The following is a 26,973-nucleotide window of genomic DNA, read 5'->3' as shown; positions in this document are numbered from 1 at the left end:
ACACTGAGGACTTTACGCGTGCGGCCGTGCGCAGAGGACGCGCGCTGCTTGGTTTCTTTCGTGTGTGGTCGCCCTCGCTCATTTTATGGCCGCGCGCCTCATTTTCAGCCTTCGCGCAAAGGAACTTTTTTGAATCGCGTTCTCACTGAGAAACTTTCACCTATGGTTCGCGAATATGGGGCCAAGTTGTGGTTTGTCTCCAGGGATCGCGGCGATGCTGCCGCCGCTGCTGCTGCTGCTGCCGCCGCTGCTGGGAGGTAAACGTCATCCTCTGCTCTATTTGGACGTAGATGAAGCAAGAAAGTGTTTTGAATAAGGTTGTTCTGCCGAAATACACAATGTCTTAAACGAGCGGAACTTACTGCAGAAAATAAGGTTCGTTTTATTCTGCGCGCAACTGTTCTTTTTCTGTCTTTTCACCTCAAATTCAAACCGTTCGTGATTATCTGCATCAAAGCCGAAGAGAAGTGAAAATGACAGATAGCGCTGTTTGCGGACGGAGTCACTGGAGCCGAAGCCTGGATGGCACCTGACGAAGGCACAAGGTTTCGGCCGCTCGTGCGTAAAAGCCAAATTGCTTTTCCCCAAATTGCGACGTTTTTGGAAGCTGAGTGAGTTTGAGGTCTTCTCCGAGAAGTGTGGCAAATGGCACGAGCACTCTGCCGGCGCCGTGGGCCGCTGCGGGGAGCGAGCCCGCTTGCATTGTGCTGCTGGTCGCTATGCGTGGTATGGCTCAGTCAAACGGATCCTCTCATATATCATAATATTATAATCCCATTCCCAATCCCGCAGCCCAACTGTACCAACACCGTGCTCGTGCGCTCTATATTTAAAGTGACTGTCATTGCTCAGGAGTGTGCAGTAATGGGATGTACACACATATAAATACATTATATACAATTTAGGCCACTGTTTGTAATTCCTGAATATGTGGTTGGGCTTTAAACTAGTCGTGATGGAGGTTAATGCCACGTCTTTGCTCAGGGAGAATGTAAATATAGATTATTCTTACAGCCTTTTAGTGAAATTGAGATGTGAACATATATTAGCTCCGCTGTTAAAATGATTAATGAAATGCGTATTACCCTGTTTATTTTTATTGGGGCGACCAGTGAAGGCCTGAGCACAGAAGGGTGACTCCCATCGCACACGATGCTCCAGTCACACCCCACCTACGTTCAGGTCTCTTTGTTCCACAGCAGGCCGTTCGATCAGCACGTTTTCATGAGCCGAGGACATGATTTTTAATTAACTAGGCGATGAAACCCAAATTAGACCCTTTGGCTCTCACCTGCCTGTTTGTTTCCACCAAAGGCCTGCACGGGTGCAGGGGAGGCGGGAGCGCGCTGCAGGCAGGTGTGCAGCAGCTGCTCCTGTCTCTGAGCAAACACGGGCTGTTTGTTTTCTGTAGGGAAAAATGGCCTGTTATGCGAGTGCACACACCGCTCAGACCGCGGCTCGGACGTTAACGGCCCTCAAAACGACATCAGATTGATTTAGCTGTCTCTGATTTCATCTGGCCGTTTGAAGGATGTTGTGACTGTTGACGTCACTAATAATAAAAGCCATTTCCTGCTCTGAGGCTGTAGATCATCAAAATGTGTCCGCGCTCATATTCCAGTAATTGAATCACGCTCTTTTTGCTCTTTTTGTGCCGCGTGACCTCTAATGAGTTCATCAGAACTCAAGACATTTAAAATTTGCTAGAATCAGAGTAGAAAATAAAAGTTGCAGTAATGAGTGTTTGTTGCTGTTTAAAGGTCCAGAGTTATTGATTAGTTAGGAGCTAATCAAACAAAGGAAACTGACAGTCAGCACTCATCATAAGAACAATCAGCATCTTTAAATGTGGCTGCGACGTCGCCCTGCACTTAGGAGTCGAGTTAAGTGAAGCATTACCAGACATAAATTAGAATGAATTGGTGGCTGGTGCCTCTTTGCTGATGTCTGAGGATTAAAGGCACTGAAGCACTTTGGTTGGTCCTCGTTTTTGTATGATTTAGACTTTGGCTGTTTAATCACAGAAATGAATCCAGGTTTATATTTTACTTCTAGATCAAAGAGCAGAGAGGATGTTGGGCTGATCAGCAGTGTGTGTGTGTGTGTGTGTGTGTGTGTGTGTGTGTGTGTGTGTGTGTGTGTGTGTGTGTGTGTGTGTGTGAAAGCCTTTTAAAAGCCTTCACTGAAATCAGCCGAGTCCTCTTAACACAAGGGCCCGTGTTATCCATCACTCCCACAAAACAGAGGCCCCAGATGTTTTCACATAAAAGCATCGATCCGTTTGTCGTCCGCCGTGACCTTGTTACTGTATCTTTGACCCTGTCTTCCCCTCTGACCTTTAAAACCCTAAGCGGGCGGTCGGCCTCGGCGGTGACCCCTGCCCTCAGAGGAAGCTGCGTCTGCGGTGGCGTCGGCTTCCTTCCTGAAGCATTTTCAGCAGCGACCTTTGCTTTTGAGAAGCTCCAGACCAATAAATCTCATTTGATTTATGCTGCTATTGGATTTAGTTCCTTATTACATTATATGATTTAGTGAAGCTTCTGTGTTGTGTTGCCCATTGATGCGATTGTCAATCACATTTCCCACTCTTCCTGTCACTACGTCTGTCTTAGTTCAATTGGAAAACATCATGATACAAGTAGTTTGCAGCAGCGTTAATCGCTTAGATTAAATTGCGCTTCTGTCTGTGGTAGAAATAAAATCTTGGTTCCATGTTTCTGGTACCTCGACCCAACGTACCCCAACTGCCCCAAGGAAATGAAGCAAAAGTCTTCAAGTTACAAATGTAATAGTTTATTGATGATGAATTTGTTGTACAGCTCCATTGACCCATCTGAGCTCAGTGAGTGTTCCTGTCCATCATCACCGTCTTTGCTGGACGTCCCAACCTTTGCTGGTGAAGCAGAGACGCTGCTCCTACCTGTCAAAGCTCTTTCCCTCATCCACTAGTCAGTTCGGGGTCACACTTCCCTCTCATGCGTGGCTTGAATCTAATTTGCTGTGGTGAAAGGACAAGAAGACATTGATTGAAATTTCGCCCCTGGGGCATTTAGGCCTCTTGTTTCACATGGGTCTTGACAAGTTATTTTCCATTTGCTGTTCCTGACCCACCGCTTAAAACAAAGGACGCTCGGCTCATTCAGTCTGTGTGTTCCTGCAAGTCGTAATGTGCAAAGTTTGCCAGTTTGGAGTCGTCTTAAATTCAAGTAATATTTCAGAACGTTCAGTATTTTTCCATAAACCCTTTTGTTATTTATCCCAAAGATGTTGCTCCTCCTCCTCCAGCCACTCCCTGGCATCCTTCAGCGTCCATTTGTTTTATCCTTCACTTTAGTGAAGTGGGTAAACACGTTGGGAATTATTTTTCCACTGCTCTCCACCACCTGCTGTTGCCAGAAACTCTTAAAGCTTCACTTCCATCCGCGCTGAGAGATCGGCACCGTCCCTTCTCTGCCATAAAGCAGCACCCCTCCCTCTGTTTCCATAGTGTAATCCACTGGATCACGGTGAAACCCGATGTGGTGGCACACGGTGCAACGAGTCTGAGACGATTAGGACAAATAGTCATCGCAGCATCTTTTTAGTGCATCGACTGAAATCGCAAATCAAATTGAATGATGCCAAAATGCATAGAGGAGCGCTGGAGAGTCCCACGGCCTTTAAACACAACAAACCTTTTGATAGAATCAAAAGATCTGTGACATCTTTCTTCTCTTTCGTAAGTGGTGTGTTTGCATAGGAACAAAATGATGGTTTAGGAAAAAGTGAGGCCTGGGCCTGTTTATCATCACAGTAACATGTTGCCACGTGGGGACATTCACCTCCAGAGCTGCTAGCGCGGCTGCAGACTCCCTGTGTTGTTTGCATGTCACAGTTTCTTTGGGAAAAGAAAATCATCCTGGATTAGCTCGATCTCGTTAAGACGTGAACAGTGATGGTTGTACAGCTGTGCTAGTTATCCACATGTTGGCGGAGAAGCCCTGACTCAGCATCAAACATCTACTGATAGAACAAAACCTGTAGTAGCTAACTTTGCTAATTGCTCAAATCCCATCGGTTTGACTTGATTTTTGCATCCGAGGGCTTTTAGCGCCGCTCTGATGAGAACGGAGATGTTTTTATCAACGCGGCCTAATGACTGTTCAGTCTGGATGTTAAATTTTTGATGCCACCGTCACCCCCCAGAGGAATGCCCCTAACTGGATCTGTGCTTGTAGTTAAACCCCAGGGAGATGTTCTATTAGATTACTTGATGACTGATGACCGTGGTTCATTGCATCTCAGCTCTTGTGTGCGCTGAGGGCTAAGGGGGATTACATTATGGGGTAATTGATTATTATGTTACGGCATGCATCACAGTAAACTGGAAATCCACCTGACTGCCTCCTCCCAACTAAGACCAGGTGTCATGTTACTCTGATGAAAGGTGTAACGACTGTGTCATCACAACGGGAAACCGCTTTCCTTCGTTCTCAGTGATTCTTTGCTGTGAGAGCCTCAGGATCTAGAGCACATCCAGTAGGTGAAACAGTCCAACAATGACACAATGTGCAGCATTTTAGTGGACTGACCCGTCAGGAGTCCTGTGTGGAAGCAGAGGAGTTACATTATTGTACAACGGGCTCCTTAATGCTCCCTACTTAGCAACGTATGATGGACGGTGTGAGATATCGAACGAGGCAAATTGCGACGTTAACCCTCGACGGGAGCTGCGATATTTCCACGAGCAGCACAGCAGAACGAGTGGACTTGTGTTATAAGCAGCCCAGATGATGGGACACCCGCGTCCCTCAGCCGCCCCCCCCCTCGTCCGCCTCATCAGTGGAAAACAATCAGCATCGTGGTTGATTAGCGGGGTTATTGATTGGCCTGCTGCCAGATACGCTGCCCTTCCGATGGGTCGTTACCAGCGCCTCCTGCAAAAGCACATTGACCTTGGGAAGTAGAGGGCGTCGGTCTGGGCTCCCGCCGCAGCAGCTCCGATTATGGATGAAAGTCGCACAGCAACCGGGCCGTTGACAAGGATGCTGGGCGAGGACGCCTGCGTGGGGGGGGGGTCTACTGAGGTGTATTAGTAAGGCTGTGGGTGACTCCAGCACATGAGCTCATGGCTACTAAATCTATCAGCCACAGCCCGCATTGACTTAATTGAGTTTCTGTCTTTGTCTGGGACGACGGAGAGGACGTCCCACCCCGTCGGCTCCGACCGGTCCTAGACGGGCTGCGGTCTGTGGCTGAGCTCGCGGCGTCGGACCTTGTGGTGATCCGCTTTTGTCCTCTGTGTCCTTCACCAGGTGAAATGCAGGACAAAACAGCAGTCGCAATTAGCTCAGACGACGACGCGGAGCGACCGTCTCTTCAGCAGAACATGGTATCTACTGTAAACACTGATTGGCTCCCTCTGTGCAAACCCGGGCTCTGTTTGCTAAATTACTTACTCCAGCTTTTGAAGACGTGACGCCGTGGCCGCGCTGCGTCGCTTTTATCGGCGCAAAGGCAGTAAAGTGTCTGTTTGTGATGCTCGTGTTTGCACAGCTCGAGCTCGGGCAGATTGGAGCTGCTCCAAATGCAGCTTATGGCGGAAAACCTCGCTGTGCGTGGTTTCTATTTAAATCGCAGGCGCAGTGATAAGAGGTGAAATGTCATTACTATCTGTATTTCCATCGTTCTGGTCCGTCGTTCGGTGAAGGTAATGAGGTAATGCTTTGGAAAATCATCGTCATGGCAGCGAACGGCCAAGATGCCATTCGCTGGGAGAGGCCTGCTTGATCCATTCAATTAATTAGTTTTGATATAAACTGCTTGCTTTCTGTTGGCTTCGGTCCTGAAAAGAAATTGAGTTTTGAATGATATAAAGGTATTGTGTGGCCCGGGGGTCCAGCCGACGTGGCCCGGAGCCAGAGGCAGCGCTGCTCGGCCGCCGCCCGTTAACGCGTCGCCCCTCGACTTTTGATTTGCTGGAGCTGCCGTCATCTGCTCCGCGTGATTCACGCCGGCGTCCTGAGACCTGTGTGGGTTAAATGAATTGTATTGAAAGGAGTGTTTTCAAGCCGGGTGGAAATGCAGAAGCCTTATTTTATTATGGGGTCAGCACAGGCGTCAGGCGTGCATGAAGAAGGAAGCGGCCTGTTTGTTTGTGTCCGTGTGATAGCGACTCCCTCTAATGGGCACTTTGAGCACACAGACGGAGAGCTGCTCGCGTTACACAGTTTTAGTATCGCTTCCTGCCTTTCCACGCATAAAACATCACATTCATAAAACATCCATGTTAAACCAATTTGCTTCTGCCTCCAACTTTGCTGTGTTAAGTAGTAGAAGAGATGCAGTAAATCAGAAAAAAAGCCATCACTACAATGCTAAATGCTACCAGTGGTGAAGGCGACCCCCCCACCCCCCACCCCACACACACACACACCTCCATTACAATCCAGCAGCAAGCACTGTTTGTTTTTGCATCTAATGAAAAGGCCGCAGCCTCTGTCAGTGACCCCCCCCCCCCTCCTCAGAGAGGACGGCCACATTTTATCCATCAGCTCGGCCTCCTGTCATCCAAGACCCGCAAAATTAAATCAATGTCTGAAACCAGAGCCGAGGCCTCAACTGCACCAACAGAAATAGAAAATCTAGTTGTGCTGTCTGCTAATGACATTAGTGTGTTTCCTAAATGGTCGCCTACCGTCGTCAAAGAGGAACACAACAGGGATATAATTACAGGATGCACACGCGCATCTCCACTTTCCTGTAAAGAGCAAGCAGCTATAGCTTCTTTATGGTCTACCCCCCCACACACACACACACAGCACCCTATGGCAGGTGGTGATTCATTTCTCCTCCATATCATGTTATCCCTTGTAATTAAACTAGTCAAGGTGAACACAAGGAGAATTGGAAACCACGTTATTGACCGCGTGAGAAATTCATTAAAAGAGCTGCATAAGTGTCATTTGAGCCCCACTTTCAATTTCCGCTACCGGGGAAGATGAAAGGCTGATCTGAGAGGAAAGAAAGGGAACCTGTCATGTTCCGCGCATGTGTTCATTTCCATCCAGCTGCCGGGTATTGTGTCCAGCAGCAGATGCGTGCGCGGTCCTGGTCAGTGACAGAGCAGCAACCTCAGGCCTCGTCGCCGCCGTGTCATCTGAACATCTGGTTCCTCCGTGTCCCCAGGAGCGGCAGGCATGAGCTTCCCCCAGAATGAGTACACGGAGACGGTGCACGTGGGCCAGCCGGCGGGCACGGCCGTCCTGCAGCTGCACGCCGTGCTGAACTCCAGCGCGGAGCGGCCGCACTTCTACCTGTGCTGGGGCAGCTCCTTCAGGCGCCTGGTCTACAGCTCCTGGTTCCACCTGGACGTCCTCACCGGAGTGCTGTCCTTAAACAAGTCCCTGGAGGAGAGCGACTTCGCCCTGCTCAGTGAGTCGAGGACAGACGTAATGCACATTCCTGCTTCACTGCCAGGGATCCGTGTGCACGCCAGAGAAGATTAGCTCCCTGGCGTTTGTGCTCTTTGCATACTAACGATGCTTTATGGCTCTGGCTCCAGGTCCCAGCCCCCGGGATGATAATGTAATTACATAAGGGCAAAAAGAGCCCCGTCATCAAAAAGCCTTCTTTTGTTTGTGTTCTGGCTCAGATCAACACTCGTGGTCCGTGAAGAAGCTGCACCTGCAGGCTGTGGCGCTGTCCAACTTCTCCAGGAAGGCCCCGTGCGTTCCCAGGGTCTCCGCTCGGATCACGCTGGACTTCGTCAACGCCACGCTGCCGCAGTGCGCCCAGACGGACCTGAAGGAGCTGTGCTTCCCCCACAGGGACACGTCCAACCCGCACATCATGGAGAACAGGTTCCCAGGGCCCATACGGCAACTGCGCCGGCTCACCAGAACCAACGTGTGCCCAAACTACACCGTCTCCTACAACGTGGAATCAGGTTCGACTCAATGAGGAGCTCACTCATCTTCCCTCTCACATCTGACACGGGGCCTCATGTGTTTCCTTCCTGCTTTCCCAGAAACCCCGGTGCCGTTCGCCGTCAACGGCAGCACCGCGGAGCTGGTGGTGACGGCCCGGCTGGACCGAGAGGAGAGCGAGCGCTACAGGCTGCTGCTGGTCTGCACGGTCCGAACGGAGACGCTCATCACCAAGATGGAGACGTCCCTGGACGTGTTCGTCAACGACGAGGACGACAACGCGCCGTACGTGAACGGGACGGACACCGCGGACGTCATCATCAGCTTCAACCGGACCAAGGTGGGACGACCAGAACCCCGCGGGTCTGTAGACACATCAGGGTCCGGTGCCTCACTTTCTCCCTCCTCGTTTCCAGGGCGGAACTTTTGGGTCCGTGTCTGTGTTCGACCGGGACTTGACGCCCATTTACCCCATTGACCAGAGCCACAACAAGTACGTGGGGACGTTGCTCAGCAGCGACCCGTGGGTGAAGGACACATTTGATATAAAATCCACCTTCAGTGAAACAACAGCAGCCCACGGAGGCATTCGAGAGACTGTCCGCGACTACCGTAAGGAGCCCAAAGGCCACCGGACGCAACCGGCTGCTGTGTGGGAGCCAACGTTGACGATTTCATTCCTTCTACTTAGAGCTCGTCCTGAAGAGAAACCTGTGGGTGACTGAGAATCGCAGCGTGCAGCTGGACTTCCTGGTCAACGACACCACCTATCCGGGCCTGGAGGCGACGGTGCTGCTGCACTTCAACGTCACCGTCCTGCCGGTCGACATCCGCTTCGCTAACGTCACGCACGGGTTCTCGCTGTCGCGCAGAGCTTCCGACTACGCGCAGGTACGTGAAGTCCCAGTTTGGTGTGCTGCCGTAGGCAAATCAACCATCAGCGGGCGTCCACATGCCCACAGGGTCACTGGGAATACTGGTCGGGCTCCAGCGAATGGTAGAAACGCAGCAACACTGCCCCCTGCTGGTGGACTTTATTGACCGCAGCCTGTAAAGCCTATTCAGACGTTTAGTTTCATCTTTTCCCCATTTAACGAAGGTCGGCAGAGTCTGCGTGGAAAACTGCCAGCAGTTGGACGGCGTCCGTGTCACGTACCGACTGGAGGTGCCGGATAGGAACGCGTCCGCCGACGCGCAGGCCTGCCACGCAGCCATAAGCGTCGCCCAGGCTCCGGACGAGATGTGGGCGCTGCTCTACGTGAACGACTCGGGGGCTCTGCTTAGGCCCGAGTGCCAGGACCTGCAGTACGTGGTGGTGGTCAGGGAGGAGCACGCGCAGCTGGAGGCCAGCGCGCACGTTCACGTCCGGCTGGAGGGCGAAGGTGAGGCAGGAACAGACCGGGCCGGGTGGAGCCCGCTCACGGTTTTCAGTGGCTCAAGCGTTGGTTGTGTGTGGTTGTGGTTGACGCAGCGCACAGGGCCGCTCAGGAGAGCCAGCAGTTCCCGTCCTGCGCCTTAAACCGACGGCGAGGGGAATGCGAGCCGGTCCGGGGCCTGGGAGCGACCACGGGCAGATGCCAGTGGAGGCAAGGCGTGGAGAAGGGTAGGTTCCATTTAATGCTGGGTGGGTTTTAACACCACCGAACCATGTGCTTATTAATTATGAGCTCATTAGGAACCACATTAGAACCAAATGGGGCCGTGAGGGAACATGTTTCCCTCAGAGGTGAAATAGAGGAACCAGAGGTCTAGATCAGGTCCATTCGGCAATAAAAGAGATGTGGTTTACAATATTCCTCTCACCATCTTCTTTTCCCTTCTGGTTCTTATTTCAGGGATATCTGAAGATTACTCAACCTGCTCTCCGGACCTGCGCACCTGCCCAGACAGCTTCTGTGATGCAGTGGAGAGCAAGGATGTATCGATATGCCCACAAGACTGCACAAGTAACAGCGCGTCTCCTCCCACACTCATTCATGGGTTTGAATCGCACTCTGTTTACTATAAAAGCCTGATAATGATTTGATGTGCACGTCCGGCCCCTGAAGAGGAAACTGTGACTGGCGGCCATGAGCGAGGCCTGAGGAACGGCATCCAGGCCGGCTATGGGACCTGCTACTGCTACTCCGAGAAGTGCTTCTGCGAAAAGGAGGACGTCGAGGGTGAGTTGTCCCAAACGGCACAATCGTGGAGCTCAGATTGCGGGAAATGAATCTCACCGGCCGTCACCCAACTCTCCCAGAGGTGATGTGCGACGACGTGTGCAAGACCATCATCGCCACCGCTCTGCTCCTCTCCTTCGTGCTCTCCATCCTCCTGTCCTCCTACTTCATCCACCGCTACCACAAGAACTCCCCGAAGCCCCCCATCGCCTCCGCAGAGATGACGTTCCGCCGGCCGGCTCAGGCCTACCCCATCAGCTTCCCCGCCAACAACGTGCGCCGAGGCTCCCAGGAATCCATCGAGACCGACACCTTCAAGATTCCCGTAAGCTGCTTCGCTCTCTCTATTTCTGTCCGGATTGTTCACCGGGGGCTTCAGAAAACGTCACTTTGCTTCTGCAGGAGGATCCAAAGTGGGAGTTTCCCCGTAAAAACCTTGTTCTTGGCAAGACCTTAGGGGAAGGAGAGTTTGGGAAGGTTGTCAAGGCTACGGCTTTCAGGCTGAAGGGAAAAGCAGGTTACACCACGGTGGCTGTGAAAATGCTTAAAGGTAAGAGGCGCCAGGCGAAGGCCCGGCGCGTCTGGAACTGGGTGATATATGAAGTGTGAGGACGCGGATGGTTTCAGCATTATGATCTCTGGTTTCCCTCCGCCCCAGAAAACGCCTCGCACAGCGAGCTGCGTGACCTGCTGTCAGAGTTCACTCTGCTGAAGCAAGTCAACCATCCGCACGTCATAAAGATGTACGGAGCCTGCAGCCAGGACGGTAAGACCAGACCACACACGTATGCATGCACACGCACACACACACACACACACACACGCACGCACGCACGCACGCACGCACACACGCACGCACACACGCACGCACGCACGCACACACACACACACGCACGCACACGCACGCACGCAGGCACACACACGCACGCACACACACACACACACACACACACACACACACACACACACACACACACACACACACACACACACACTCCCAGAGTTTGTTTGCTGACGCCGTGCGTGTCCCTCAATAGGCCCTTTGTATCTGATCGTGGAATATGCCAAGTACGGCTCGCTTCGCAACTTCCTGCGCGAGAGTCGGAAAGTGGGCCCGAGCTACATGGGGCGGGACGCCAACAGGAACTCCAGCTACCTGGAGAACCCGGACGACAGGGCGCTCACCATGGGGGACCTGATCTCGTTCGCGTGGCAGATCTCCAGGGGCATGCAGTATCTGGCCGAGATGAAGGTAGAGCAGAATGAGGGGACGCCCGCGTGCTGCTGCTACAGCTCATATTTGCGGCGAACGCCCTGACGTGAGTGTTTCGCTCCCACAGCTCGTCCACAGGGACCTCGCGGCGCGGAACGTCCTGGTGGCCGAAGGCCGGAAGATGAAGATCTCCGACTTTGGCCTTTCCAGAGACGTGTACGAGGAGGACTCTTACGTTAAGAGGAGCAAGGTGAGAAAATCGATCCCGGAAAAAAGCTATTTTTGTCAATGTACAATATTATAAATGATAAACAACGCTTCTGTTTTCCAGGGCCGTATTCCTGTTAAATGGATGGCGATAGAGTCCTTGTTTGATCACATTTACACAACACAAAGTGACGTGTGAGTCCAATAATCAAACCATTTATTAAATAAGTCTTATATAAAGTCAATGACATATCAAATAGACTTTCCCCTGCATTTCCCTGTGATGTGTTAATCACACAAATCAAATGTTGCTGTACTGTAACCTCGTGCGTTCTCCTCCAGCTGGTCCTTCGGTGTGCTGCTGTGGGAGATAGTGACACTGGGGGGGAATCCATACCCCGGCATCGCCCCCGAACGCCTCTTCAACCTCCTCAAGACGGGCTACAGGATGGAGAGGCCGGAGAACTGCTCCGAGGAAATGTGAGCTCCGCTCGGTCACTCCGCAGCATCCAGTCGTCCCGGCTGACTCTCATGACTCCCCTCCAGTACATTTTGGCAAGCGTTCCGGAAAAGCGCCCCGCCGGGACGCGTAAATCACACTTGTGCTCATGCTCCGCAGGTATAACCTCATGCTTCGATGCTGGAAACAAGAAGCAGACAAGAGGCCGACGTTCTCCGACATCAGCAAAGAGCTGGAAAAGATGATGGTGAAGAGTCGGGTATGGTGACGCCACGCGGCGCATTCAGACATCTCCGTCATACAGAGTTGAATCAGCCTCTTCCTGGAGCTGGAGCAATTTTAAGAAGCTTTAGTAATGACAGGCAGAAGGTTGGAGTCTTTAGTTTCCCACTGCCTTTAGATTTGCATCTATACCAGAATGAGCACTTTGCTGTTTTTGCTGGACGACATGCACTGTTGGCTTGTGTTCACACGCACACGCACACACACACACACACACACACACACACACACACACACTGCTCCTGCTCTACTGAAATATCTGTCACGCTTCCCGCATGCTTTACATACCATAATTAGTGTTTGAGGAACAAAAGGCAGACTTGGAGGCAGCGTAATCACAGAGCGTGGCCGTCGGGCCCCCGCTGCTAAGGTCAGGCTAAACATAGAGCATCCAAGGGAATGCAGACACCCGGCAACAGGCTGGTTCACGGCCTTATCGAAGGCAAGGCGAAGGCCAATGAGTAGAAATGCGATGACAAGTTAGCGACCTGCCTAACCAACCCCTGGTCTGCTCTCGCAGGACTACCTGGACCTGGCGGCGTCCACGCCGGCCGACGCCCTGCTGTACGACGACGCGCTCTCCGAAGAGGACACGCCACTAGTGGACTGTAATAGCGCCCCTGTCCCTCGAACCCTCCCCTCCACATGGATTGAAAACAAGCTCTATGGTAGAATCTCCCACGCATTTACTAGATTTTAGAAACAGGACACACAACACAAGCTCTCTTTTTTGGCAGGCTGTGATTGGCTTCTCTGTAGTGGAGCGTGTGTGACTGTGACCTGGGCATGCCTTATGACGCGTCTCCCATTTCATCGTAAATGAGAGGCTCAGTGAGAGGAAAAAAAAAAAAAAAAGAACTTGTGTCTTGACGGTTTCTGTTTAATCTGGACCTGCTTCGAATGTACATGAATGTTGACCAAAAATACCCCATTTTGTAAATATCGACTATCTTCATTCCAATTTATATTGCACCTCCCGTGCGTGTGCGCCATCTGCATTTTCTCTGTACATAGTTCACGTTGTCATTTCACGACACACCCATTGTGGTCATTTCATCATTGGTTTGCGTCGGCAGAAACAGTGTGTCACATTTGAAACAGGTCCTCAGTCACTCACTGTGGTTTGAACTCCTGATTGTCTCGTCTGCTAGCCGTTACTCTGTACGGTCTCCACAATGATGAACAGAGACACAGTAAGGCTTTTGATGCAGCTCTCAAGTGACGTGTTGAACCGGTTACTTGTCGTGCGTCTGCAGCGTTGCGCAGTGAGAGCGTCGCTCCAGTACGCGGGCGGCGCCGTAGCCTTAAACATCTCACAAACCGCCAGTAAACGCTCCACGTGTCGTCTTCATTTGCGAACGCGCAGCTTTGCGTCGCTGGGAGCCGGGTCTCACTGCAGAGTGTGACTCGAGAGCCTTACTGTCTGCACGCTGTTTGCCTTTTACTGAGTGCAGAAAAATGATGTGTTCTCGTTTTTAGGCATGTCATACCCCAACTGGCCCGAGAAGAGCCCGGTACCGCTCAGCAGACATGATGCCACTAATCCAGTCTTTACAAGATATGCCAATGATAGTGTTTATGCAAACTGGATGGCTTTGCCTTCACCCCCAAAAGCTGTGGACAAGCTTGATAGCTAAAGACAAAGCACCACTGTAGAAAAGATGACTAATTGGTAGATGTGTATATTTCTATGAGACTGTACAAATACAATCTGATGCTAAAGTTGGTTCCCTTTTATTTCTGTTGCACGGGGAGTTCAGAGTCTTTTTTTTTCTGGCTGGAACGACACAGACCAAGCTTCATTCAGCTCGTCACTATGTTAATTATTACCTCATGGCTCCTGTCGGCCAAGTTGTATCACTGCATGACTATTGTACCAGATTGTATGTCAGTGTCAATGTCTTTTAAGTGCCTGTGCCGCTTCTACAATAGCCTCCGATTATTAATACAACGACTGGGAAGATCGTGTTCCAGCCTGGGAATTAAAGGGAACGTCCGCATCATCACCTGTTGTAGACAGCTGGGGCCGAGTGGACGAAAGCAAAATGCCGACTTTGTTCTAAAGATGCAAGTTTCTACCTTAGAGGGCGGCGCCGCTCCAAATGTCAGACACCCACTTTCTGTTTCTCCCACGAGATGTTTCAAAACTGTTTTTGCCAAAGAAAGTAACGCAGACATGTTCAGCGAGCGGTTTTCCTGCTTTTGTTCTTACTTTCTTTTTTATACATGAACGATATCAACTAACGAGTTAAACTCTGGTGTAAAGACATGAGCTGTAATGTAGATTGTGACTACGTCCTGTGTCCGACTACAGCTGATGTTTTGATTCACTGTAATGGCAAACGTGGTGGAAAACCCATGATTATGTAAACTATTGAGTGTTATCATTATGCTATGATTTGATTATGTTCCAATTAATAATAAACATTAAAAATGTGCAGTATGTCTGTTGACCCCGTGTCTCCTACAGTAAGTCGGACAGTGATGTGGTTGCTTTTTAATAACGCAGCCTGTGATTGATGGTTGACATTAATTAGCTGTTATAATATCACAACACGTTGTTTAGACTCCAGATATGAATTGTTCATTGTGAACAGCTTGCACAAATGTTTATGTCTTCATCGTTATGAAACATTCACAGTGATGGCTTTGGAAGCGTTGGACCAAAGACGACATCTCATGTACAGTATAGAAGCAAAGTCTTGCAGGCAAATATTTGTGTTTACCTTCTACTAAGCCTCGCATCTGTTTTTTCTCTGGTTTTGTCTGTAAGCAAAGATCCGATAAATGTTACACTTTTGAGGTTTTAGACACAGATATTTGACTTTCAGTAAAACTGGAGCTCGTAAGATGTAAAAGCAAAATACATTTTACAACTTACTTGTATGTTCTATTATCAGTATTTAAATCCAGGTGTGTAATATTTATGAGCCTTTTACAACCACACATGAAACTTTTAAAAGGCTCTGTGTCAAGTCCCTTGTAAATGAAACCCTATAACAACATCACAGAGCAGAATGATAACAAGTCACGGTATCACTGTGTCCTCATACATCCTGTTGCTGAGATAGACACTAAAATCGTCCCACTTCATAGGGGGAACTAAGGCAGGAAATCAGTAAATAAAGGAACAACTAAAAATAGAAAATCATGGGAACGTTTCCTGGTTTGCTCTATGTTGCATAGTGATAATCACAGATATCCCTTGTTTGCACATCAAACAATTGATCTGTATCGAGTTACAGCCCTGTACTCACTGATAATTCAATTGAGTGATGCCAGCAAATGTATAATCTCAGATAAGAAGATAAGAAGTATTTGCATAACAGAGATATATAAAATGGACAAACAACAACAACAATGATGAACAATGATAATAATTATAATGATAATAGTAATTATGACAATAATGAATGCTCTTATTGTGAACAAAGTCTACTCAACGTGTTTGATGACGACATTCACTCCCATTGGTTCTCATTTTACCGGAAGTGTACTCAGACACTCTTTTCTGTCTGCTCCGTGGCATTTTGAAGCAGAGGCTGTGCGCTGCCGCTGGTTTCCCACCAAGCCCGCACCAACAAGCACGTACAGGAATGGCCAAGGACTGGAATATGTGAGTAAAAGCGTTTTCCAAACATTGAACTATAGCTGGCTGTGCAGCGGTCATCGAATTAATGAATGCTTAGTGGAGCGCCGAACGTTGCCAAGTCCAATGCACAGCGGTAGCAATATCCGGGTTGGACATTTCAAAATAAACTTTCTTGTCAATTGTGGGCTCGACGTCTTCAAGGACAGAATGTTAATTACTTTTCATTGTTATGTCTTTAATAGCTGTGACTATAAAGGTTATAATAAATGTGTATAGTTAGGTTTGACGGCCACTGTAATAGTCTCCGTGGCACATATGTTGTCAACACAATTGATGTGTCTCAAACCGAATCTTATTTATTTACAGTAGTTTCTAACACGTCACAGATGTGATGTCTTTTCTGTTCATAAAACATGTTATGACAAAACAATGACCATCCCTGTAAGTCAGATTGCACGTTCCAAGTCAATTGACTGACTGGATTTATGTGTCCCTGTTGCTGGATAAATTTGTAGCCTGTAATTAGTGCTGTGAGTGAAGTGCTGCATTTATCGTCATCCTTCAGAAACAGGACAAAGAAGAGTTGTCAGTGAGAGTGTGAAGTGAAACCTAACCCATAATAAATCAGCAGGATCAATGTAGCAGTAATATCCTGTTTGTCCCACTATTTTTCTTAACTGTGGTTTCACTTTAGAAGTTGAATAACAAAGAACTGGTTGATATTTGTGACTAATTTCCTACACATCATGGTTGTGGTTTTCCATCTGTGGCCCCTTAGACTTTTTGCTTGCTGCGTTTCATTATACATGTCTTGAGTCAGATTTACAAGTTAAAACTTATCCTGGGTGCCAGGAAAGGAACTGATGTCGGCAGCTGTAGATTTGACTGCGTGACCTTTTGAAAACCAAGTGTGCGCAGCGTGTGGTGGGATTAGGTGTTTAAGGCTCAAGCTTTCATGCCTGATGTGGAAACTAAGTAATTTAAAACCCAGACCTGTGAGCCACAAGATGAGCAGAAACACAATTAATTCTTTAATGTTGCAGGTTTCAAGTGTTTTAGAAACGCTGTGCTTTTATTGTGAAAAGTCATACCGGAAGTCGTTCTTCGGCTCAGCGTAAGCTGATGAGTTCGTCGACCTCCACTTCTCTGTTCTGCTGTTTAGCTGGGAGCTAGCCACTGCTAGCGAGGACAGTCCAGGTGTAGAGAATAATCTATGTCTCTGTTTGTTGATGGTGATTGACCCGTCGAACCCGATTAGAAGCTGAAAAGACTCCAGACCGTGTTAAAAGAAATAACGCGTTGCGTTAACACAGGGTTGTCTCATCAGATGTTATTGTCTGACTATGCTAATCACATGAATCAGAAAAGCTCCCTGTGCAGCAACGACCTGATGTCTCATTGTGGATTTTTGTGATTTTTCTCAGGTGACCACCGCATGGACCTACACAGAGCAAATGTATGAACACACTAACGAGACCTCCACATTAAAATGACACCTCAGATCTCTGAGATGCTCTGCAAATCCAGTGCCAAATAATGTGATCAGCGGGGAAGGAGGATGCAGACTTTCCGATTATAGCCTGTATGCAAGCGTGATGCCCCGGCGCGGGTTGCCGTTCCAGGGCCGGGTCCGCTGGCTGTTCCTGGGCCTCTTCCTGCTGCTGGTGCTGCTGCTGTTTGCCTACCTGCTGGAGTGCACCCCTCCAGCAGACGTTAGTGTGGATCTCCCTGGTCTACCAGGGGAGCCTTATGGAAAGGAGTACTACCAGGCCCTACTGCAGGAGCAGGAGGAGCGCCACCTGAACCGCGCTGCCAGTCTCAAACGCCAGATCGCCCAGCTGAAGCAGGAGCTGCAGGAAATGGGCGAGAAGCTGAAGCTCCTGCAGGATAAGAAGGAGGTCCCTGGGGTGAGGGGTCCGGATGAAACGAAAGACCAGGAACCCGGGGACCTGCTGGAGTACCTGCACTCTCAGATTGACAAGGCTGAGGTCAACACAGGGGCGCGCCTGCCCAGCGAGTATGCCCTGGTGCCCTTCGAGAGCTTCACGTCGTCCAAGGTGTATCAGCTGGAGATGGGACTCACGAGGCACCCAGAGGAGAAACCCGTCCGCAAAGACCGCAGGGACGAGCTGGTGGAGGTCATTGAGGCCGCGCTGGACATCATCAACAACCCAGATGAGGAGGATGGGGTGGAGGATGACGTGCCAATGCAGCGACAGACTTACACCGAGGGCCACTTCACTGAAGGCGAGAGCCAGACTCTTACTGACGAATTATTACGGCACCTTTTGTTCAAGCATAATAATTTTTCTGATATTGTTTCATTTCGCAGGACTGTACAGGACAGAGAGGGACAAAGGGACGCTTTACGAGCTCTTCTTTGCCAAAGAGGATTCCAGTAGTTTCCGTCATGTCACGCTTTTCAGGCCGTTCGGTCCCTTACTGAAAGTCAGGAGCACATCGATAGAAACATCAGGAATAATCATTAACATCATTGTGCCGCTGGCAGGCAGAGTAGAAACTTTCTCACAGTTCTTACACAACTTCAGGTAAGAATGAATCAGAACACGACCCAGTTTTCACAATTTCCATGTGCAAACGTACAGTGTGTGATTGTATTGAATATGAGAAACCTAATGTGTGTAAATGTTTCCAGGGAGGTGTGCATACAGCAGGACAGAAGAGTATATCTGACAGTGGTTTATTTTGGGCAGGACGGCCTACAGGAAGTGAAGGCATCGTTGGAAAAAATGTCCAGGTTTGTGTGTCTGCAAAGAATAAACTGTGTTTTTTGTGCTAGGTGCTTTTTGAGAATTAAAATCTGTTTTATGTTGTTTTTCAGGGAGGAGAGCTTCTCCAATTATACCCTGATCCCGGTAGATGAGGAGTTTTCACGTGGTCGGGGTCTGGACATTGGCGCCCATGAGTGGAAGAGAGGCGACGTCCTAATGTTTTTTTGTGATGTTGACATCCATTTTACACTGGAGTTCCTTAACACCTGCCGTCTGCACACTGCTCCAAGTACATGCGATATCTCAGTCTTGATTGCTATTTTATTTACTTAGTAGTATTTTAAAGTCTCAGTAAATAAACCACACTTTTTTATTATATCTTATCTTTATTCTTCTGTAGATAAGAAGGTCTTCTATCCAGTGGTGTTCAGTCTGTACAATCCTGCCATAGTCTATGGAAACGCGGAGCTGGCTCCACCCATTGAACTTCAGCTGGTAAGAACTGAAAATAGTTCCCCAGCCGATCTGTGATGTTTAAGCATTTACTGATTACAATATTTATTTCAAACAGATTCACAAAAAAGATGCTGGATTCTGGAGAGATTTTGGCTTTGGAATGACGTGTCAGTACCGTTCAGACTTCTTGAATATTGGTAAGCGCAGATGCACTTGTGTAACTTTATGTTTCGTGTACTTGTTCCTGGTTATTGCTGTCTTACAAGCGATTTGCGTGTTTGTAGGAGGATTCGATCTGGAAGTCAAAGGCTGGGGGGTAGAAGACGTCCACCTGTACAGGAAATACCTTCGAAGTGACCTGATAGTGATCCGAACGCCCGTGTCGGGTCTCTTCCACCTGTGGCACGAGAAGCAGTGCGCGGACGAGCTGACGCCGGAGCAGTACCGCATGTGCATCCAGTCCAAAGCCATGAACGAGGCCTCCCACTCCCACCTGGGCATGCTGGTTTTCCGCGAGGAGATCGAGTCTCACCTACGCAAGCAGGCCTTCAAGACGCAGAGCAAGACTGAGGACTGAGCGCCCCCAGTTGCCTGTTGTCGTACCGACGTGAAGACTGTGAGGCGCCGGCGGCGCCACAACAAAGACGTGTTTACGTGGGTCTTTCTGCATTTCACTGCACAGCTGTAGACAAATGAATGTACGAAAAGCACATTGATCGATGTGAAACTTCACAACATGGTTCCACTCTTAGAAGAGCTACAGCAGTAGCAAACAAAACCAAATGATCAAATCTGTCATGAGTAACCTGCATTGAAATATTTGAGTTAGCATGCAGTTCGCTTTGTTTAACCATGTTACCTGCTACGAAGCAGCTAGTTCCTTGTCTTCTCTGCTGCGTAACTACCAGTCAGTGGTGAGCATCCTCACCAGTGGTTTCCAGCTGTTTCACATGGTCCTGCATTCCAGAACAATATACTGAAGGTTGTGAAATACAACCAGTGTTCATGTTTGAAGAGTTTGGAACAGCAACTGAAGGCTAATATGTCTTAACTTTAAAACTAAGTATTAGCTGTTGATGAATAATTTGCAACGTTGCACTTTCTCACAATAGAAGTTAAAGAAATGTTTTTTGACACGATATAAACCTGAACGTTTTTACTTCCTCAGCTTTGTCAAAGTGTGTGTATAAAGTTGGAGTTGTGTTGTGAGTGTGTGTGAGGGTAAAAGGGACCTTTCAGGACGGTGACCGCCTTCCTTCGCTGTTGATGATGACTGCTTTGATGGGATCAGAATCATCAGCATGTTGCTCCAGTGAAACCAGGAGCAAAGATCTGCTTCTAGCATGAGATCAGGTCTGTCGACCAGTATTAATGTTGAAATAACAGACTTGTCATTTCCGCTCAATGAGTCGCTCTCAGATTCCCAATATTCGACTGAGATTGAATGTTCCACTTTTGTAAATACTTTAGCGTTCTTCTGTTGTACCCTTCTGTCGCACGTGCCTACATGCTTAAAGTGATGTAAAACGTTGAGCGGATTCTTCTGAGAGGTTTTGTAGCTGTGGGCTTGTTCATTGGATTGCGTCTCATAATGAGCACAGCTGGGGAGCGGCGTCGTAGAGTAGAGGCCTAATGCTAAAGCCGTGAACATGTTCGTAGAGCAGGAAGGAAGCGCTTTGTTTGTCTCACTATGAAAGCAGGTAATACTTGCGTCTCATTCCTGTACTGTATTCTTTTTCAAATCAATAACTTTGCAAATAACACCTTTTCTGTAGATAGTTTTTGACTCTCCTTACGTTGAAGGACAAACGTTACGTGTCTTCCTCAGCAGTAAGTAACGGTTCACACACAGCTTGTGGGAGGAAATGGTTTATTTTTAAATTTTGGCCATGAAATAAAACTTATCAAAGGCTACCATGTCATTTCCACTGTTAACGTTTGATTTGATGATACATGTTTTCAGTGAACTTCACTTATAATTTATACTATAAAAATGTATTATCAAACCAGTTATTTAATATTCTAACTCATTTGCTTCTTAATTTAAGACAAATGGCATAATACAGCTGTATTACTCATCTGAATACAATAAAGTACATGAATAGAAAATAAGCTTAAAAAATAGGAGTATCATCAAACTTAATGAACCAGACATGTGACTTCCTGGTGCTTCATTAATGGGCTAGGTTTTCCGGGTGGATCCCCATGCTCTTGTAGATCTCTTTGAGAATGAGCAGCGCTGTGTCTTCAGATTCCCTTAAAACAAGACAGACGTTGGGTCAGTCTACAGGTCTTATCACAGCAGACATTTTATCAGTAGGAAACACAGGTGTAGGTGTGATTATTACAAAGAAGGCAGCAGGCACAGTAACAGAACCCTGAGTATTAAATTGTTATATTTCAGAAGTAAATGAGGCCAGTTCTACCAGTAGCAGAGATGACTCTGGAGGGCAAACAGGTACTCGTTGAAACTCTCGATGGGCTTCTCTTGCAACACGTAGTCAATGCGATTCCCACCGTTCAACATCCCGACCTTCACTTGAGGCTCCTCTTCTTTTTGTGGCTCAGGGCTCTCAGAAACCTTATGCTCTGCGTCAGACCAAAACAACCAGGGTCATTTATATGACGCAGAAATAACTTGCGATGACTCAACGATGACAGAAACTCGCCTTCTTGCACTTCCTTCTCTTGCTCTTCGATTTGATTGGCCACAATGGCGAGCTGGGCCTGAAGCTGAGCAGACGACGTGTGCGCACGGGCGAAGTCGTTGAGTGTCTGCCAGGCGCTCCTCAAGGAGCTGATGAAGCCATGCTTCAGGTCAGAGCCCATCCTGGAGAGACTCTCCTTCAGTTCTGAACAACAGACATTCAGTTATTCCTCTACATGAAAACGCTGTTACACAACGTCTTTTAGAACCACAATCTGCTCCGTCACTCCGTGTGACGATAAATAATTTGAGTTTTCTTTTCCCATGACAAAACTAGACATGGAACTGTGTCAGGATTTAGTAATACTGATAAGCGATATGTACTGATGACAGTCATTTATCATAGAAAGAAGTGAGTCATACCGAGATGAAGCCTCTTTCTCCCCTTATGATGAGGAATCAAAACTGGCTTCAACTCCAAGTCTGGAATTATCATGGGCTCGATCCTGTATGCCACTGGGTCCAGCTGAAAACAATAGCAGTCACTATTTAATTACTGATTTATAGTGTTGTACAGACTGTGCAGTAAAGAGGGTTATTTGTGAGTACCGGATGGTAGATATTAAAGAATCCCTTGCATGTTGGCAGCTGGTAGGTTTCTTCAATCTTCTCCATTCCTCGGACTGTTAGGAACATGCCAATGGGAGAACCCAAGGCGAAGAAATTCACTGGCTCGAAGTCTAGAGTGTGGTAGACCACTGACACCTGCAGGACAAAACATGAACAGCGTTGCAGGGTTGAGTAATGTGTGGAACCTAAACGCGCCCTGCTTGTATTTTAAGCCACACTTACCTGTCCAGTACCAACTTCGAAGTAATTGTAGTCGACGTGGATGGAGGAAAAGGAGGCACCCGCAGGAAGCTTCTTTGCGGATGACTCCGCTGGTGGCGCTGGAGCTGCAGCCGGACTGAGCTCCTTCACTTCTGCTTTCTGCTCCTGGGCTGCCTGACGTGCAGCCTGCATACACAAAAACCACAGAGACAATCGCCCTTTAAGTAAACGTCGCCATCCCTTTGTTTGCAGCCCTCACAGGCACTGGTAAGGGAAGCATACCTGCTTATTTACCCTCTCTCTAACAAACTTGGATATCTTTTTCCTGGGGCCCAAAGGAATTTCCATCTCTTTCAGGTCGTCAACTGTGCACATGAGCTGAACGAATGACAGACACAGTAAAAGATACAGTAAAACAAGACTCCAAATAATTTTTATAAAAAAAAAAAAAAAGCAGTGAGCTTTTTGTTCTTACAAATGATTCTATGTCAATCTTCTCCTCATCGAAGGTCCTCTTGTACTCAGATAGTCCCAGATGTTCCAATATGGCAGAAAGGTCCTCAAACTCCTCCTCATCTTCCTTGGTCTCCACTTCAACAGCTGGAGGAGTGACAGCTTTATCTCTCTGAGTAACTGTCGCTGCCCCCTGAAATAAGAAGCATCTTAATATTATTTGCATATGATTAACCATGTACACTGCTATGGCAACGAACCAAAATCAATAGTTAGCAATAAACTCAAATATGACGGTTTTCAATTGATTATCAGGGGAGGAGACCGAGTCTAGACTTTAAGTATACAGGTCAACAAGTTTATAACCTGCTCAACCTCTCCGTTAGCCGCAGGCATGAGTGGCACGGTCAGTGCATTCTTCTGATTTGACAGCAAGTCAAAAAGAATCAGGGAACCTGCAAGCCAACAAGGAAACGTGACAATTCAGTTGAACAACTGAATACAATGTAAACCAGTGGTGCTGAAATCCACAGCAAACTGGATGATTACCCAAGCTGTGTCCAGCCACTGACATGCTACCGCTGTAGTCTGGGTTCCTCTTCATAAACAGAGCATAAAGTCTGTTAATCTCTTGAGCAACTGTGTCCATGATGGTCTGGCAGTAAGTGGGGCTGTTGTAGAAAAGCACATCGAGCAACGTCTCATTGGTAAAGTGACGCAATCGTCCAATGCTGGGCAGGGTGATCGTCTTTATTCTCCTGTAAAGAGAAATACAGCAACATCTCAGTTAGTTCATTTGGTCACCCCATTAAAACTGGATTTAGTTCATCTGAGAGGCGTGTTTGGAGTCTTTATTCAATGTCATTTGATGGCTTTGTGAAGTTCAACATCTCGCTGCTAAATTCAGTGGTATGATGCTTCACTGGGACCGTGAATCAGCTGCTCCTCACCTGTCCACTCCTGTGGCATCTCCGTGGAGCGCTGTGTGCCACTGGACGGGCAGGAACTCCACCCTGCTTATGCCTTGCTCATCCAGCGATTTCTTAAAGTGACTGTGCAGCAGCTTTAGCGACACGTTACGGAAATCGTCCACTGAAAGCAAGGTTTCATAGTTTAATAAATAAGATCAACACAAAAACTGAAACTGGTTGACTGCTCGGCACTCACCACACTCGACCATGCTCCTAAACCTCAGGTCACACACTGGACCAATTCCATGAACCATGAACACAAGATGATCCACTTTGGAGTGCTCACCTGAAGAATAAGTAGCGTCACTGCCCTGTTTGCATCTTAATGTGAACCTAAGCTATCTTATAACTACTGGTTAAATTCCTGACTTAAGTAATATTCTGTCTGTATTAGTATTACTTTGTACTAAAACAGATTTTGATTTACTCCATCATTCTTTGAAGTGTCTCATTTGATTTTATCCTGAAAATCTATTTTTGTGAGTTGAGTTGTTGCGTTCAAAGTGTGTTGTAGCATGTTGTATTTTTCACTTGTACTAAACTAGAGTAGAGGTGCTTCACTACCATCAGGCACTTCATCATGGTCATCATCGATCCCCCTTTTCACCACTCTGGGCCTGGTCTGACCATCCTGTGTTGTGCCCCACTCATCTGGTAGGGAGGAAGGCTGAAACTGCACTATCACCTACACAGATAAAGACGATCGTCAGAACTCAAGAAGTCAAACCAATAGGATTAATTCAATATGGTCACACTTATCAGTCAATGGTTTACCTTTGGATTGTGCATAACAATGGTCTCTCCTGATGGAAACTCCAGTCTACGGTGCCACTGGTTAGTAGAGACAGCTTTCTTGTACTCTGCCTGTCAATGAACTCCAAGTTAGAGTTCAAGACCTTGATGAAAACAGTCTCATAGATGCAGAAGTAAGACAAACCTCCAGCTTGTCACTAAACTCCTCGGAATATGGGATAAAACGACTATCCGTGTCCCCTTTGTAGAACCAGGTGCAGCGCCGGACCTCCGTTTGCTCCTCCTCCCAGTATACTGCATTTCTCATGCGATCGTAGAGCTGCACATCATAACGCCCTCCATCAGTACGTACAATCACACTTTCTGGGTCTGGCTGAACTACAAGAATCAAAGGGAGAGAGGCATTAGAGCAAATAATACTGTCATGGTTATCTGTTTAAGATACTCTGGACACAAAATGGATTGTGTATCATTATACCTGAATTGTAGGTCTCCTCCAGCTGAATTGAGTCAATAATGCTGAATGGAAGCCAAACACTCTTTGACTCCACCTGCTTACAGTAAAACCAGTGAGGCTGAACAGCTTCATAAACATTGTAGTTGTATGGCATCATGGGGCTTGTGGGAACTATTGCTCCAGCAGTGCTGGCTGGAGGTGGAGGCGCTTGGATTTGTGTAGGAGGAGGCTGATGAGGGAAAAAAAGAAAGCTTATTTTAAAAATTGATTGATTGAATGATTTTTCAATATTTTGCCGGTTGCAATTGAATTACACAACTGGTTCATTTCCTTAACGAGTTAATCAGAGAAACTGTAAAAGCTGATATCTACCTTTGTGAATGCAGGTCCTGACATCTGGAACGTCTGTGGTGGAGAGTTGAGGGAGTAAGGATTCTGCTGAGGTGCGAGCGTTGGCGCCATCATCTCCGGGGCGGGGATATAGGGACTCGCTCTGCTGCTGATGGGGGTGTGTCGGTACGGGTTATGAGTCTGTGGCTGCATCTGGGGAGGTGGTGGGGTCATTGTGGTCGGGGGAGGAGTGTGGCGTCCCACGGGGCTCTGATAAACTCCACTGCCAAATGCTGGAAGGGCAGGAGCAGGGTTCATTTGAGAGCCCATAGGTGCGAGCGGAGGTGGAGCCATGCTAACACTGCTGGGAACAGAAACGGAGCCTGATGTCATCTGCGGTGCCGACAGAGAAGGCGAAGGGCATGACGACTGGCCGATTGAGGCAAATGGATCGCTGCTGGCTGCAGGGCTTGAGAAGTAGTTAAATGTAGAGCGGGGTGGTCCATTCACAGAGGTCTGCCCAAGGAAGCTGTCTTCTTCACCAACATCAGCAGAATCGTCTGGGACGGCAATATGGTTTCACAGGTCAACACATAGCGGTGCAATGAACACTCTAAGCACTTTGATAGATGAGGCTAAATCGATCTTCTTCATCACTAGAGAAGGACCAGCACTCTCTCCAAAAGTCCAAAGTTAACTCTTCAATGGACAAAGTGTCTTTGATTTACCTGTTTATTGGTAGATCGATGTAGAAATTACACTTTAAACAATAATCTGATTGATAATATGGTTAAGCCAATTAGCAGTGAATCTCATAATAACAAGTCAGATAATGAAAGGCATGAGCATAATATATCACTAAAGAAGGCCTGACAGCGGAGCATACATCTGAAACGTTGCTTATTTCTTATTTATTTTTTAAAGCAATATCATTTGAGCTGACAGCAGCAGTGACCCCGGCTAGGTTAGCTAGCTAGCGAGCCTGCTAACGATTGTAAACGTCTAAGTATCCTCCGCCGGTACGTCATCTCACCTCCTGACAACACCGCCGGACCAGTGGCCTGACTCACTGGTATGAAGGGCAAGTTGAAGTTAAACTCCGGAGCAGCGCTGAACAATAAATTTGCTCCAGTGTTTGGAACATTGTTAGTTCTTCTATCTGCCATTTTCCCCTAGATTTACACGTAGCCACTACCGGAGCAGGCAAACGCTGCACTCACTCAAATAGGATTTCCGTGGCCGTTTATTTTGATGATCTCTAAAACATAATCAGCAGCTGAACAGCTAGTAATGGTGCGATACATATGCTGCAGATGCTTTACAGATCTACTAAAATGCCGCAGGGTCACTTGAGCGCAATTCGTTGGTTGTGAGAAAAACAAACTGAGCCTGCCGCTGCTGCCGCCTACAGGACACATTGATTACGTACAAGTAGTTTTTTGGTTCCGACTGTGCCCAAAAAGAAAAAAAATTGAATTATATTTTTATAAAGAGGCATCCCAGCTTTATTTAATAAAGCA

At 47.9% G+C, this 26,973-nt stretch overlaps 3 protein-coding genes across 5 annotated transcripts; 2 read left to right on the top strand and 1 right to left on the bottom strand.

Moving 5' to 3' along the window:
- Positions 1-14,674, top strand: ret (ret proto-oncogene receptor tyrosine kinase). The gene is made up of 20 exons (XM_029175743.3): positions 1-257; positions 7,168-7,413; positions 7,634-7,927; positions 8,009-8,247; positions 8,324-8,519; positions 8,599-8,798; positions 9,007-9,289; positions 9,379-9,510; positions 9,743-9,853; positions 9,956-10,069; positions 10,150-10,394; positions 10,472-10,619; positions 10,728-10,835; positions 11,107-11,321; positions 11,410-11,532; positions 11,614-11,684; positions 11,832-11,969; positions 12,109-12,208; positions 12,752-12,899; positions 13,711-14,674. The coding sequence occupies exons 1-20, from the start codon at positions 176-178 to the stop codon at positions 13,866-13,868; spliced, it is 3,351 nt and encodes a 1,116-aa protein (XP_029031576.1). The 5' UTR covers positions 1-175; the 3' UTR covers positions 13,869-14,674.
- A 1,017-nt stretch (positions 14,675-15,691) lies between these two features.
- On the top strand, positions 15,692-20,928 carry csgalnact2 (chondroitin sulfate N-acetylgalactosaminyltransferase 2). Of its 2 annotated transcripts, none has more exons than XM_029127806.3 (8): positions 15,692-15,847; positions 17,248-18,070; positions 18,156-18,372; positions 18,480-18,581; positions 18,666-18,844; positions 18,956-19,050; positions 19,127-19,208; positions 19,296-20,928. In XM_029127806.3, the coding sequence occupies exons 2-8, from the start codon at positions 17,419-17,421 to the stop codon at positions 19,586-19,588; spliced, it is 1,620 nt and encodes a 539-aa protein (XP_028983639.1). In that variant the 5' UTR covers positions 15,692-15,847; positions 17,248-17,418; the 3' UTR covers positions 19,589-20,928. The 2 variants fall into 2 exon arrangements, with proteins under 2 accessions (XP_028983639.1, XP_028983640.1); XM_029127807.3 differs by lacking the exon at positions 15,692-15,847 and adding an exon at positions 16,916-17,020.
- Positions 20,865-26,726, bottom strand: sec23ip (SEC23 interacting protein). 2 transcript variants are annotated; one of them, XM_041067595.2, is made up of 18 exons: positions 26,487-26,726; positions 25,496-26,013; positions 25,145-25,352; positions 24,851-25,044; positions 24,688-24,777; positions 24,478-24,598; positions 24,110-24,199; positions 23,893-24,034; positions 23,492-23,700; positions 23,318-23,397; positions 22,965-23,135; positions 22,772-22,867; positions 22,511-22,675; positions 22,268-22,423; positions 22,082-22,184; positions 21,681-21,863; positions 21,438-21,600; positions 20,865-21,267 (listed from the first exon to the last, which is right to left on the bottom strand). In XM_041067595.2, exons 1-18 carry the CDS (start codon positions 26,617-26,619, stop codon positions 21,186-21,188), a joined length of 2,904 nt encoding a protein of 967 aa, XP_040923529.1. In that variant the 5' UTR covers positions 26,620-26,726; the 3' UTR covers positions 20,865-21,185. The 2 variants fall into 2 exon arrangements, with proteins under 2 accessions (XP_040923529.1, XP_028983637.1); XM_029127804.3 differs by having other exon boundaries at positions 23,309-23,397; positions 26,487-26,721.
- Positions 26,727-26,973: the final 247 nt, after the last annotated feature.

This window comes from Betta splendens, chromosome 15 (genome assembly GCF_900634795.4).
Source record: "Betta splendens chromosome 15, fBetSpl5.4, whole genome shotgun sequence".
Classification (NCBI taxonomy): Eukaryota; Metazoa; Chordata; class Actinopteri; order Anabantiformes; family Osphronemidae; genus Betta; species Betta splendens.
Note: the sequence above shows the minus strand (reverse complement) of the source record. Positions and strands in the feature narration are given on the sequence as shown.